Below are 15,319 nucleotides of genomic sequence, written 5' to 3' on the forward strand. Positions count from 1 at the left end.
CTTACATTTTTTTTTCGGGTAAAAAAAATACTAAATTAGGAAACGCCCTTTATAATTAATTATAGGCATGAAATTGGCCCAAAAAAAAGTTGAATATAATTGAGAAATAAAAAAAAAAATTGGAGAATGTAAGTAAATTTATACAACGCGTGCCGTCGCCCTTTAAGAAAAGAGTTGTAGCACCTATTATCCTGCTACAAATGTAAATTACTTCGATTAACAAAATGTAAAAGTTCAAAAAGGGAAAAATACTCTATTTGAGCTTTGTCTATATTAGGATTTAAATTTTTTTGATATAATGATAAAAAAAGTCATTTAAATAATTTTTTTATTATTATTACATTCATTCAAGTTACATGTTTAGATAAACTGATACTTTTTGAATTGGTTGAATTAAGTGACTTTTTGTAACTGGGGAATGGAGGTGAGGTGAATGCCTTAGTCCTCATGTTGCAAGGTATGGTTTATGCGTACAAGTTTCTTCGAGTTTCTGGTCTATTGTGTAGTCTTGTAGGTGACACTTTTGAAGATGATTCTGAGCTGTTATTCTCAATTTTAGAGAGTAACGAATATGATTTTTTTTGTTTTTATTTCAAAAGTGGAGTTTTACTTTTTTATGTTTTTAATATATTATGAATTATTTTAAAAAAATATCTACATGATGTTGATGTGAAATATGATAAATATCACATGATCATATTATTATGTCAAATTAACATATCATGTCATCATTAATTAAAATATATCAATATATCACCTTACGTACACTATAAAATGACAAATAATATTTAATTAAATTAATCATTAATCGTACAAGTCAATAATGAATTATAAAAATTTATTTAACTCAAAATAAAAATAAAAAAATTTGTTTCACTTAAAATAAAAATAAAAAAATTTATTTAACTCAAAATAAAATTATAAAAGTTTGATTGAGTGTAAAAAAAATATAAATTTATTTAAATTTTCTTAAATAGTTTGATTTTTTTTAGATATTATACTAAAAAGTCAATGCCTTTGAAAAACTTACTTTTTAATCAATTTATGATATAATACTTACAAAATTTAAATAAATTTTTATTATTTTATTATATTCAGTTAAATTTTTATATTTTTATTTTAAATCAAATAAACTTTTATTCTTTAAAAATTAACTAATTCATTAGTCAATTGTCATTTAGTATTTACATAATATCAAACAAACATAAAATGATAAATAATATTTTAATTAATAATTAATTATAAAAATTTATTTAATTTAAAATAAAATCATAAAAACTTGATTAAATTAAATAAAAAAAGATAAATTTATTTAAAATTTTTTAAATAATTTAAAAAATTTTAAAGCATTATGTTATTATCATATTTTAGTCCGACATTTAATTTAATATAGTATTTTAAAATTCAGCACTTGCATCAACACCTCCAAAAGTAAAACCACGCCAGAAGCGTCCGGCACCGCTAACACAGCGGCAACATAAAAAAAAAAAAAAAGAAAAAAATGAAGAAAGCATGGACGATGTTTTTCCAAATATGCTGTGCATATTTTTCCTAAAACTCACAAGGGACATGCATCCATGCAATGAATAAAATATCTAGTAGATATGCATCCCTTCCCCTTTGAACCCCGTTTCTTTTATCAGTGTTCAGTAATGCCTAAAAATGATTTGTCTTACAAAATTGGACGGATGAGTTGTAAGAGATGTAATTAAGATTGAAAAAAAATAAAGAAAAAAGAAAAAAAAATCTATACAGCTTCCTACAATTTTGACAATGTCTTGGTAAACCAGTCTGATAGGCGCCTCATCTTGGAAGATAGGTGAGCACTTCGAACGAAATAACTCTCCGCATTTGACAGCATTATGTTTATGTCATGCTTCACTGCTTCCAAGGTCCGATAGTAGTTGTTCTCTAACCTAAGCCGGATCAATTCGGGATACAATGGAACTGGAAACCTGTAAGAATTCCAAAAATTCATTTATGTTGCAGATGCCTATGAATTACAGGCCAATGAATGTTCAATTATCTGTCTGTTCTGGCACAAACTATAATTTATAGAGAAGTGTAATAATGCACACAAATTATCAAAAAGAATAAACACTACTCAGTCATTTGCACAACACTTCTCTCATTGATTCTTTCTAAATACTCGAAAATCACTGATCTTTTCTATTTTCCTAATAAGACTGGAACTAATATAATGCATAAACCAAAAAAATTGAAACATGAGAATAAAAAGGTAGCTTGATATAAGTAAAGTTATATATGCCATTAGGCAATATTTTGAAAACAAGGTAGGAAGAGGCAGCATAACAGGAAAACAAATGCGATAAGGGTAGGTGTGGAAAGGGGAGTTATACCTGTTCAGAAATTCTGATTTCTCAGCAGCTTCATTCAGTTTCTGAAATCCATAAAAGTCCTGCACCGTTTGAAATGCAGAAGAAAAAATTTAACCTTGTGGAAAAACTCATCCTCTCCTACATTTAAAACAAAATTTTCACTGCAAATTCCAGAACTTCAAGGAAATAAGTAGTTAGAAAAGAACCTGATTTCTGCTCACTGAACGATCTAATTTAGCAAAAGAAAACAATAGCCTATTCCTGATTTCAGAATCAATATTTGGGTGCTCCCATGGAAAGTTAGGATCATGCAGTTCCCAAGCACTGTGCCGATACTTGCAGCCATCCTTGTAACTAACTTCGTATCTTTCCCAAGGACTATCAGGGAAATCCATAGATTTGGCCTGTGAAGCAACAATTCTACCATCCCACCAACTACCACCCTCCCCATTATCGTTCTTCCACCACACTAGGCATTTATCTCTACGGGTCCATTCTCTCCTCATTGCAGCATCATATCTTGTTTTCTCAATAAGAAAATCAGGAAAGCCAATCAACTCAGGCAGGGTCAATATAAATGCATCACCAAATGCACGTGATGAATTATCTACAAATTTAAGTGTGATTTTACAGCAACTCTCTCCAGAACCTGGAAAGTGGGAATAAGCAAGGTTTTCAACTCTGCAAATTTCCACTGCACTCAGGTATCCCCTTGAGCTCCATGGACCAGGCCCCTTTAAGCGACCTGATTCAATGCACTCTTCATGCCCCTGCAAAATAACAAAATCCATGTTCTGAGTTGTGAAAAAAAGTTATGTTTGAGTTTGTTCAGAGCAAATACAACTTATCCAGAGGAAGCATAACATACCTGTCTGAAATATACAACTTCATCACCCAGCTGGGGTATATAACGATAACCCTCCTCCTGCTCTGATAACATCAACCATGATAATTTTCTACCAGAAGGATTTGACTTCCTTCCACTTGAAAATTTTGAGTTATTGTCAGGATCTCCACCCCGCTTGGTTCTGGTGGTTCTTGATCTTTCTCTCACTTTGGAACTTGACATCCATTCTTCAGATATGATGTCATTATATGCTTTCACAGAGAAGTTGTCCTCATTTGTTGATGTCCCTGCTAAAGCATGCTCTACTCTTACCTTCAAGTTATGGTTCCAAGCATGCTGTTCCTGTGAACTTGCCTTCATCTTCATGGATCGTGTTCTACGTACTGCATCAGCTGCTGCTTCACTGAAACCAATTTCTGAATCATGATCATTGATGGCATTTAAACCTGTGGAATCAGTTTTGTCCTTATATGGGCTTTCCCCATGAATCTTGTTTAAATTTAAACCCGAGTGCAATAAATGCAGAGAACTTGATCTGTCAGAACCTTCACCTATTTCTTGCATGCAGTAACCAGGATTGTGGTCTACAGACAAAGTGTCTCTGGACCTCACATCACCTCCACTGCAGGTTGGATCATGCACTACAGTGAGGGATTTTAGTTTGGAGGGACTTCCAAGGTCTCCTGAAATTGCTTTTGTCCTTATTCTTAATTTCACCAATTTGTGTGGAGTAATCTCTTTTGATTCATGAGATTGGTTAACACTACCGACCTGATGAGTTTGTGATGAATCATGATTTCCATATTTATCACAGCTGCCATTTAGTTGGTGGTCACTTAGGGACAGAAACTCAGATGTTAAAGATTTGTGCACCTCATCAGGAGCAAACTCTTCCATTGTCACTCTATTCAGATCTTGCACTGCATGACTCCCTAACCGTCCATCCTCCCTGCAAGACAAAATATATCCATAAATATGGATTTTTATATTAGGAATAAAAGTTCCAATTCATTCTCAGATTTAACATACCCATTGACAGTAGAAATCCTGTTTTCATTGTGGACATCAGTTGGCATCATATCTCCTGATCTTGAACGCATTGATGTCCGAATTTTAACCTCACCCCATCTGATTTTGTTCTCTTTGTTCTCCTTGTCCCCCACAAATTCCTCCAAATAATCCCCAGTATTTATAGCTTGCCTTGTATCTGCCAGACCAATCCTGTCATGGTCCAACAGCTCCACATCTGCACAAGATAAGCCAGGGTGTTTGATGCAGGCATTTCCATTCTCATCAAAAGTTCCCTCAGGTCCAGAATGGTCCAGTAAATTGATCTGATTGTCACTGTTCAAAAATCTGGTGGCCTCTGGGGCCTCTGGCTTCTTAGAATCACGTAATGAGAACTTTAGGACCAATCTCTTCCTGTTCACAACATTAGATTGAGATTTGGGGAGTTCATGAGACCACGCTACATCCTCAGACTCTTGTTCTTTTTTCATGGACATTAGTTGTATGCTCTCCAAGTTTCTCTCAATATCACTGCTTTCAATACTTGAATCTTCCGAAAATGACTCACTATTAGATGAATCACCTTCTAAGTCAACTTCATCCTCACCATCTGTAGATGTCCCAGTGATTCTAGACATCATGCTTCGAGCATTTTGTGCTGCGACTCTCTGAGGTCTCAATGACTTAGATTTGGAAGACTTTTTCTTTGAAGCTTTTCTGCCACTTTTTGAGTTTTTAGTCCTATTGTTTCCAGATATAGAGCCATCATGCTCATCCAAGCATCTCTTTTTGACTCGCCTCCCTGATGAAGTCTTTACCTCAACCTGAAAATAATAAAATTCAGTTGACCATGGGCCAAACAATAATCAAAACTGGTGGAAGACCAATGCCACTTACTTCAGGGTTATATTTTCTTCTTCGTGATCTGCGAAGGCCATCTTTATGACTGCATTCAACGTCACTGTCTTCTTCACTACTCTCTGTGCCTCTAGAAGAGCTGAAGCACAATGCCCCCCGTTCACCTTCTGTAGAACATTCCTCAGCAACATTGTACTCTGAATCAGTGTCATCACTGATAACTTCATTTTCAGGTTCCCAATACATGGCATCTATCAACTCAGGTGGTGGTTCCATCATTCTCTCCAAATCTTCCAAGGCTGGCATTTCAAAATCCTGGCCTAAACTGATATCAGGGCCAATAGCAAACTTTGTGGAAGATGGACGCCACTCAATACCCAGAGCACCAAGTCGTCGTTTCTGGTACATAGTCTGATAAGGTTCTGGGTATGGAATCATGCCTGGAATTTCCCATCAAATCATTAGCTAAATTATGTCAGTATAACATGCTAAAAAATCTACAGAAGTAGGAGTTCTAGTCATACTGGCATCACAAATAAGATCTTGCATGTTCCTACGATGTGGAGGAAGTTGTGTCTCCTGCACCAAAGATTAAGTGAATAACACATCAGTTGCAAACAGACGCATAAGCATCACACAGAAACAAGAATAATGCTTCAAAACTCTCACACTTGTCCATGTTTTATGATGCAATGCAAATTGATACTGTCTGAATTGACAAACATGAGATCCACCGCATATTAGTTTAACATGGAGTTGCAACATACCTGATCAAGAGCATTTCCACCAAAATCCCAAATAAGGGGGCGATAGTCCCCAAGAAAGAACTGCCAGAAGAGAACAGAAAGACAACCTCATAAAGCAATTGCACGACGTCAACTTATATTATGAGCAGAGAAGGGAAAAGGAAAAAACATAAAGAAATAAATAAATAAAGAGAAAACGGGAGATATGCTTTACAAGCAAAATTTCAGCTACCTGATCATACTTGGCATCCTTTTGAGACTCACCCTGGCCAGTGTTCAGCAAATATATCTGCCCAACTTCATCCGAAAGTACAATTGATGTCCCATCCCTATTAACAAAAAAGAAGAATGCTACAGGTCTCTTCACAATAACAATTCTTAAGATTTAACAAAATAGTTCTGATTTGAGATGCACATAACAAGAATATGTAATTAGTTTTTCCAATAAAACAATTGCTGGCAAAAGAGCTACAAAATATGAACCACCCAGCATAGACACCTAATAAAGCAGTCTTAGTTAGACTCTTGTTATTCAAAATTGTAAACACATGTGTGCACCTCTCTTGCAAGTGTAAAATGTCAAACTCAATAAAATTCATGCTTGAGCATGTTGATGCTCCACAACCTTTTGAAAACAATACCATGGTTGAGCAACCACAAACAGACTAGAACAGCTGGAATATCATGCTAATAAAGCTAGAAACAGAATTCAATGTAACAAGGAAAAGCATATCTAATCCAAGTTTGGCAAACAGAAATTGTGCGAAAAGAAGCAGAATCCAGAAAAGAAATGGTTAAGGCTAACTAACATTCATATGATACAATCCATTCTCAAGAGATGGTTAGCCTAGCTGAACAGATCTGTTACAGTAAGATATACATTATACATAATAGTAAGATACTCTCTAAAGGCCCAAATTCTGCATTTTTTGTGGTTGTATCATGAAGTATAAACTACTAGAGAATTAAGCATCTGACTTGAATCATAAGGTATTTCATATAGAAGCTTAACATGCCTTTTTCTATTGTATCAACAGGCCCATATAACCAAGATCTAAAAACAATAAACACTAACTAGTTGACTTGATCATATAATCAAGTCTGATGAGAGAATACATGCAGTCAAGGATCATAAAATGGATGGACACATACCAAAATATGGAATGCTATAGAAATAAAAGTAATTGTCTAGATAAGACAGAGCAAGGCAATAATCCATGTTTTGACAAAAAAAACTTTTTCAGAATAATAAAAAAATGTAAGTCATCTTTCCAGCTAAAGAAAGAAAAGAAAAGAAATTAATGGGTGAACATTTTCACTTACGGAGAAAACTTCCCATCAACCAACTTAAAACGACCAATTTCATATATCCTGATGGGTATGCCCTCCCATATCTGGAAATATAGTTCCCAAAGAACTCAATAAACAGTCCACACTTGCATTAACAAATAAATAAAAAAATAATTTGGCAGTTTCAGAAAAAGTCAACAGATCAATGGAAAATATATTAAGAACAAGAAACTCACATCCCAAACTATTGTTTTTCCATCATATCCGGCACTCATAGCAATTCGAGGGTTGAAAGGATGGACATCCAAAACATAAGACTGCCAAAAGTTCAAAACCAATGAGCAACAGAATTAAAATGACAAATTCTTTCCAACATCATGATAACCAGTTGAATTGAACAAATTGATGTCCCAGAACACCAAGGCAACAAACATGTGAAGCACTATCAGAACATACCAAGCAATATTAATTGCATGAAATTCATCTAAAATCAAGTGAACAAAAAACTGAAATCAGGCAAGCAACTACATCTTGTTAATTGAGTACATTTTTAACAGTGAAGCTCAGATTAAGCAAATGAAGTTTATTCAAGTTATCCTCTTAATTAAAAAAGAAAAAAAATAAAAACCTGCTATCAACTGCATTTAAAAAGAGGCGAACAACTCCAATGAGGATGAGTTTCTGATACCCTCAAAGGAAATCATCTTTCTATAATTGTTTTATCTTGGTCAACAAGAAAAACAAAAAGACAAACAAATCAATACCACGATCATATGAATCTGTTGTGAAGGGCAAGAAAATGCTAAACACAACTTACTGATGCGACGTGACCGGTCAAAGAATGTACCAAGCTACCATCAACAGCATTCCACACACATATTCTGCAATCTGAATTCACAACAAATAGTTGAGATGCCCCAATGAACTATATTAGCAATTTTAAACAAGCAGCTCAAAATTAACCAAAAACAGGGCATTTTACCGCAACTTCAAGGCAACATAATCAGTAAAGGTTTATAGGATAAAACTAAAAGAAAAAAGCATATAAGCTCTAAAAATTACACGATAGACTAAAAATACAGGAAGTTTAACAAATAAAAAAAACACAGCTGCTAAATTATTTTAAGGGTTGGACTCAGTAAACTAAAAGGCCGTATAACATTGATGAGGAAAATGATGAAGGCTTTTACATTTTTACTGTAGTAACCATACGCCTTTTGTTTAAGATGGAGTAGAAAAAAGATTCAGCATGTTCTACCAACATTTTACAGCAGAAATATTCTAATATGAACATGGTTTCCAAGATACTGTTTTATTGATGGGGAAAGAGGCTGAAGGCATCTCAAGATATGTAATAGCCTCTTATAGCTTGCAAGTAAAACTGAATATACCAAAAATATTTTAACACAAAATTAGCAACACCCTACAAAAAGGATAATAGGGTTTACTATAAGAACTTTAAATTTAAAAAAAAAAAATCATGACAGCAAAGCATCATTGATTCAGAGAGTCAGTCAAACACTTTACAGAAGAGCAAGTTTTTCATATTCCTTGTTTATTTTCCCCTTCACAACTTTCATAGTTGTAAGATGTTAGAACATAACTTGATGAGAGCAGAACAAGATTAACAGATGCTGTTCACAACAAATTTTTGCAATAAGAGGTGTGCACTTCTGAAGGGCATCTTAAGATGCAGTCCAAAAGAAATTTCAAAATAACTATGCCGACAAAGAGAAAAACATATAGAGTATGTTCCTATAAAAATAGAGCAAAATAAATGTACCAGAGAAGTGCTTTTAGACTGTTGTGTCACCATTCATTACTTATAAAATTCAAAACACTAAAGCCACTAGGTTTTAAGCATATATTTAATAGTGATATATACAATGCACATAAACCAATAGAAGAAAAGTTATGATAGACATGTTATCTTAATGCTGAGTTTTAAATAAACTTCCATGTCCATGATCACTACTTTACCCATTATAGCTGCTAGAACAAAACGATTATCCAGGCTCCACACAATCATATTGACACCACGAGGAGTTGGGAGAAATCTCTGACGTGGGCCTCCTCGAGGAGGTTGAGGAGGTAGCGGGGGAGGTGGAACTTTCAGATGATATGCCTTTGTCCAACGTCCAACTTTTCCCTATAACAATGGAAGAATTGTAAAAGGAATTAATCTTCATTCAGTTTCATATTATTGAATTTAATTGCAGCACTACAAGCTTCATGGACTTTAAGTGCAACACAACTCCAAAATGAGTTTTTTATCCCTTTTTTCGTAAAAAAATTTTGCAGTTGAAGGCATTAACTGGAACTTGATTGTGGTTCATCAAAAGAACTCACATGGGATCTACGTGATCTGGGAATCCATATGATTGCACTACCATCACGAGAACAGGTAACAATGTTGTCCTGACAGAACCTAAAAACATTAAAATTTAAGCAATCAGATCTCAAGAGGTAGACCACAATAATTAAACATAAAAACAATAAACAGAAGAAGTAAAAGAACAACTAAAGAAAGTCTTAAGTTACAATAAATCACATTATGTAAGACGAGGGTATTACAGACCAGGAATTTTTAAATTTTGGAACATTCTCCTCCTTTGTATCAGACATTGAGGATCTTGAAGGTACAGCACAGCCACTGCAAACAGAAACAGAAAGCTGCAATGATATTTTGTTGCGAAAAAGAGGTATAGTAATATTAATAACAAAGTAGCTGACAATTCTAACTGACCAACCTAAATTGAACATAATTAACATCATTTTCATGGCCTGCCAAAACATCCAGCTCATGAACTGGTTGTTGTGAGTCATCTGTACTAGGCTTACAGGCACTCCAGACCTGCAAGTTTCTAGCTCTTACTAAAGAAATCTAAGCGATATAGATCAATTAAAGTTAAATAAATTGAACATGATTATAGATGAACCAAAAGATGCATTTGACAAGTTTAGACGCACCCTGGCAAAAGTGTCAGAGCTACCAGTGACAAAAACAGTCCCATTGACATTGAATGCACAACATAATATCTGATGGTTTTGTGGAACATTACTTGAGGAAGGTCCATTATTAGATGGAAAATTGCTCCTCCCTGCATAAAACTTATCAGTTGCAGTGTAAGTTCATATTATACAACAATACAACCATTAACAAAACAATCTAGAAGCAGTCCTCCAACCAGTAACAGCTTCAGAAGGCTTCGGCAGGTATATCTGTGGGCTACAATGTGAAAACCTGGCATCCCAGATTCGGCAAGTCCCATCATCAGATGACCTACAAATGTTAACAGAGAAATAACACCATCAACTATAAACTGAAGTGCCATAAATTTATAATTTGCAGCCTCCCAGCCAAGTAACGATAGAACAAATTATCAACATCAAAGACACTATATTGAAACCTTTCAGAGAAAGCTTCTAAGAACTAGAAGAAACACCGAATAAGTAAAAGCTTACACATGAAACAAACATATATTAAACCTAAATAAAAGACTAAAGTATCACAGCAGATCAACCAAATGAGAGGAGCTACAACAGGAAACTGCAACTGTGGAAATGAGGCTCACGATAAAAGCTGGAAAGCGAAGGCAGGCCTGGGACTAAATGCAATGGCAGTAACAGCTCCAGTATGCCCTCGCAGAACTGAAACTGGCAACCCATCCGGCAAGCGCCACTGTAAATCACAAGGAACCATTTAGTCATCCAGGGGTAGAAAGAGGAGCATATTATAAAGCAAGGTGAGGCATTCTTACAACTCGAATCACAAAATCATTTGAAGCAGACGCCACCAAAGCATTGTTTGAACTAACAGCCAGGTCCGTTATGTCACCCTGCATATACATGTAACAAGAAAATTGCTTTAGTTATATAGAAAAAGCAATAAAATATTACAGGCTACACTGATAGATCAAGAATCTCATATATCAAAATGAACTCACTTCATGTCCACGGCAGCTGGCCAAACAAAATGCAGTTTCCATAGACCAAATTTTGACAAGGCGATCATCGGAACCAGTAATAACATATCTCCCGGAGCGATCAAATATAGCTATAAGGCACAAACAATATTTGTTTAAGTCCGTTGTCTATTGAAGCTTGAGCAGTTGTACAGATAATATACATGATACATTATCAATACTGCACTTAATATAGAGTTTCATACCAAGAATAGGAAAGAAACGGAGTAACATTATTCCTTTCTTGTGAGAAGAAAGGATTGTTGTAAGCCTTTTCAATTATTTTGATAATAAAACCATATATTTAGTTTACTATTGTATCCTTGGATGTTTAGATAATACAAATCTTCCAAATGGTGAACTCAAGGAGTAAAAGTACATGGAGAAATGCCATCACTTCCAAAGAGTTTTTTTGCAAAATAAGGCCTTAAAATAATTACATAGGCACCAAAATAGCAATATAAATTTAAGGAAGTAGGAAGAAAAGGAAAAGACACTCAGCAAATTTCAGGGAATAACTAAGAAAATTGAAAGTACAATTTTATTGATTATTGCAGCTACAGCCAAGTTACAACTCACAATTACACATAACTCAAACAAGAACTAGGTTCAAAAGAATAGAAACAGTCCAACAATAACTGAAGTCAATAATAAATTTTTCCCCTAGGTATTTAAAATACCTAAACCCTAATAAAATATAGTACAAAATACCCTATACTCTAGAAAATAAACAAAACTAATTTATATATAAAACAGCCTAACTAACTTAAATCTGTAAATCACAATTGAACTCATTAAAAATATAAAAAAATTACAAAATAAAATCTTTAGTTCAAGCATCTCCTTTCCATGCTGCATGAACCTCTCTCTAGAACTTTCTCATGTTCCAATCAGCAACATCATTAAAAACAAAATACATTTTTTCCATAAAAATGAACAATGGAAGTCACTAAAAAACATATTGAGATAGACAATTTGGTCCAAATCTGAAAATGTTTATTGAAAAGGATTTTTCCATTACCGAAAATGAACAATAAAAGTCACTAGAAAACAAATTGTTTCACGACCTCAATTGTTCTGCTTTGAAGTTCTACAGAAATATAAAACTAAAAGATATATTTAGCCAAAAAAATTGGTTAAACCGGTTTCACGTGCACCATATTTCACCATTCCTGAAGAAAGGAACCCTTATGCACTACTAGACATACAAGGAAATTGACTACACCAACAATTTTACTAATGCTGTCAAATTCCAAGGGTTTCTTCAGATACTGACAATACCATACGAGGAACATCGACTGGAACAAAATTCCCCAAAAAGCAGATTCTAACTGTAAGTTCAGTTGATCATACCACAATAGACAGCATTGCGATGCCCCCTCAACTTTTTTATATTCTGCATCTTTTGCACCATGGTTGATGGTTTAGCAATAGCATAGCATGCAGAGCGAACAGAGGGTGCTCGGTGGTGCTTTCTGAAACCTCCACCAATTTCTCTTATACTTAGCCCCCGAACTTGATCGGCTTGCATATGGGGCCAACGCAGGTAGGCAGGAATAGGCTTGCCCTGTCTATTTCCCACACTTGAGTCAGCTGCAAAACAGAAAGGTAAAAGTTGCCACATAAGAAGAGAGATTATTGCTTTTCAGAAAAAAAGCAGACAGATTATGCAAAAATCGAAGGACATAAATCAAGGAAGAGAAACACATATATAATTCGGTACTCTGATCATCCTTCCTGCGTCCCAAAGTAACAATCTCATTAAATGTTCTTAACATATTTCCATAATCAATTATAAATACCAACTACATCAATTTTCAATTATTGTCTGTCAAACACAATCTCAACAGAAAAGTTGCATGTTATTATTTTTGCAGAAGAAAGGGAGGGGGGTTGTGTAGCAGACGGAGAATCAAGTAAATTACTATGAAGGTATCACATACAATTCAAAAGTGAAAAGGAACCAGATCCCAGTAATGTAGGGACATCAGCAGCATTTGGAGCATGGGCATCTCCTACAACTTCACCACACAGAGTACACAGTAGTTGCTTCAGAAGCTTTATCAAGTGATCCTTCTCAATGTGAGGATACCTGAAAGTTATACAAGGCAGAACTTAGTAACTTGAAATGGAATCAAGACCAAACAACTAATGAGAATATAAAAAAGTAAATAAATAAAAGAAAACATTGTTTCAGTCCAAGCTAATCTATGCCACTAGAATTTTAAATAAGATGTGGAGTTAAATATAACATGCCACCATTGATTTGTTACTCATAGTTTGACTTTCTGATCGTCCCTTACTTAATCTATCGAAGGGCAAGCAATCACGTCTAATATCTTTCAAGTACAGTTGGTTCACTTAGGTAAAAGCAATTTGTATTGTTCAACAAAAGAAAGAAAAACAACAACTAACTAGCAAGCAAGTATTCTTTAAAGGGGAAAACATGGAGTTAGGTGCTGTGAAAAATGTGAGAACTAAGTGGCTAGCATTATGGAATATGATATAAGCTATCATGACATCAAACATAAATGGTATATAGTTTTTCAATAAGCAGAACTACAAAGCTAAAACCTCTCAGCTAACATTGATGATTAATACCAAATGATATAAAATGCACATATACCTCTCCACTAAGTTGTTATAACTTAATGGGAAGGAGATGCCATCATCATTTTTGTTCCCACTATGCGCACCACTTCTTGAAAACCAAGCATGATATCTTCTGGGTAAAAGCTGATGTTCCAATAGTTCATTTGATAACTGTTCAAAAGTTCTCTGGCAAGGGCCAGCTGACAGAAATTGCATTATCAAGAAGTAAATTTCTCTAAGGTCTATATCTACATTAGTCTTCGCAGCATGATCAGTAACCCTCCTTTGTTGCTCAACCAGAGCCTTCTCCGGCATTGTAGTCGAGACATTCAAAGGTGCCTTGCAAAGAGAAGATGCACCAGCAGAAGATGAACACTTCCAGTCCATGTTTTGGTGCAATCCAACCTGACTATCCAAAAAAAAGCAGTTATGCGAGAATGAAGTCATAACAGAAGTGTATTAATTGCATGCATCAGCAATCCTCATTTTTTTAAAAAAAGAAAGAAAAGCCTAAAAGACATACCAAGGATGTCCCTCGAAAGGAGACAGGACAGCTAGTAACTGAATTGTAGGACATTTATAGCCTAATTCCAATAACTTATTCTCGTAATAGTTGCCAGGACAATAAGTGAGAAAAAAAGAGTCACAAGGAAGAGAAAATCCCTAAAGAAAACACAAATGCAACCACAGAAAAGATTTCTGGTTCACAGCGGTCATGTCTAATTACAAGCTCAAAATTCTTTTCATTCATTTGACAAATCAATAAAAGATGGAAATGTTTTTGTAACAAGTGGTCACCTTATGGTCAATTACGAGAAACAACGGTTAAAGGATGCTGGTAATAACATATCATCGCGGGAAGCCTAATTACAACTATCATACTAACTAAAATTTCTAGGCTATCCAAAACAAAAAACCCCCTAATTACAACTAGAATCCTTAAGAGGTTTAAACATTTTAAATTTAAAAGAAAAAGAAAAATTCAATTTTAATTTAAGCCTTCAACTTGTTATAGAGACGCCCATAATTTCAACATTTTAGCCATTTGCATGAGCAAATCATTCAACAAAAAAAAAAAGAAGTCAGCAAAAAAATCTTGCCTCATATCTAGCGAAATAAGCATCAAATTGGAAGCTATTAACACTCCGAAACGACAGCAGAATTAAAATTAAACGGCTCAAGATCTAATAAAAAAGGCACGTACAACAGCAGCCAGGGAGAATCTAAACGTAATTTTATCCAAAGTAGAAAATCAAAGAAGATCTTATTACCTTAATTAGAGTCGGCTTAGATAACGAGCATCAAGCACGTGCTTTCCTTTACTTCGCAACACTGATTTTGAGAGCTTTTTTAGTTATTGAAAATTTGAAATTAAAAAAAAAAAAAAAGTGGAGGGTTGAGGAAAGATAACGAGAATCGAGAAGTAGAAGCAGCTAAAAGTTACATTATGAAATTTCTGCGTTTTACTAGTTTTCTGGGAGAATTTGGAGTCGGGGTTTTTGCGTACGAGAAAAGAACTAAACGAACACGGAAATGGAGGGATGATAAAAAGAAAAAAGAATACATTTTTGGACAAAGCTTGAAGCCCTGCGATTAATTAACAAGTTTAAGAAAATAATTAGGACACGTAAAGTAATAGAACAGGGAAAATTACAAGTGATTTGGGCGCCTACC

General features: G+C 34.6%; 1 protein-coding gene across 1 annotated transcript; it reads right to left on the reverse strand.

Moving 5' to 3' along the window:
• Positions 1-1,522: 1,522 nt before the first annotated feature.
• Positions 1,523-15,238, reverse strand: LOC18613689 (WD40 domain-containing protein). The gene is made up of 25 exons (XM_007051032.3): positions 14,917-15,238; positions 13,680-14,050; positions 12,997-13,145; positions 12,407-12,646; positions 11,036-11,145; positions 10,850-10,927; positions 10,664-10,770; positions 10,277-10,371; positions 10,059-10,189; positions 9,839-9,942; positions 9,667-9,741; positions 9,438-9,516; positions 9,069-9,237; positions 7,906-7,976; positions 7,325-7,405; positions 7,122-7,192; positions 6,031-6,127; positions 5,820-5,879; positions 5,577-5,631; positions 5,092-5,492; positions 4,216-5,018; positions 3,208-4,135; positions 2,546-3,109; positions 2,361-2,419; positions 1,523-1,955 (listed from the first exon to the last, which is right to left on the reverse strand). The coding sequence occupies exons 2-25, from the start codon at positions 14,030-14,032 to the stop codon at positions 1,760-1,762; spliced, it is 5,076 nt and encodes a 1,691-aa protein (XP_007051094.3). The 5' UTR covers positions 14,033-14,050; positions 14,917-15,238; the 3' UTR covers positions 1,523-1,759.
• Between the last annotated feature and the right edge of the window lie 81 nt (positions 15,239-15,319).

This window comes from Theobroma cacao, chromosome 1 (genome assembly GCF_053813885.1).
Source record: "Theobroma cacao isolate CCN51 chromosome 1, ASM5381388v1, whole genome shotgun sequence".
NCBI lineage: Eukaryota > Viridiplantae > Streptophyta > Magnoliopsida > Malvales > Malvaceae > Theobroma > Theobroma cacao.

Coding starts and splice junctions, on each gene's coding strand:
- LOC18613689 (XM_007051032.3), bottom strand. CDS start 14,032: ATGGACTGGAAGTGTTCATCTTCTGCTGGTGCATCTTCTCTTTGCAAG. Junction 6,128..7,121: donor GTTGATGGGAAGTTTTCTCC/GTAAGTGAAAAT, acceptor TTTTGTTAATAG/GGATGGGACATCAATTGTAC. Junction 1,956..2,360: donor AAATCAGAATTTCTGAACAG/GTATAACTCCCC, acceptor GAATTCTTACAG/GTTTCCAGTTCCATTGTATC.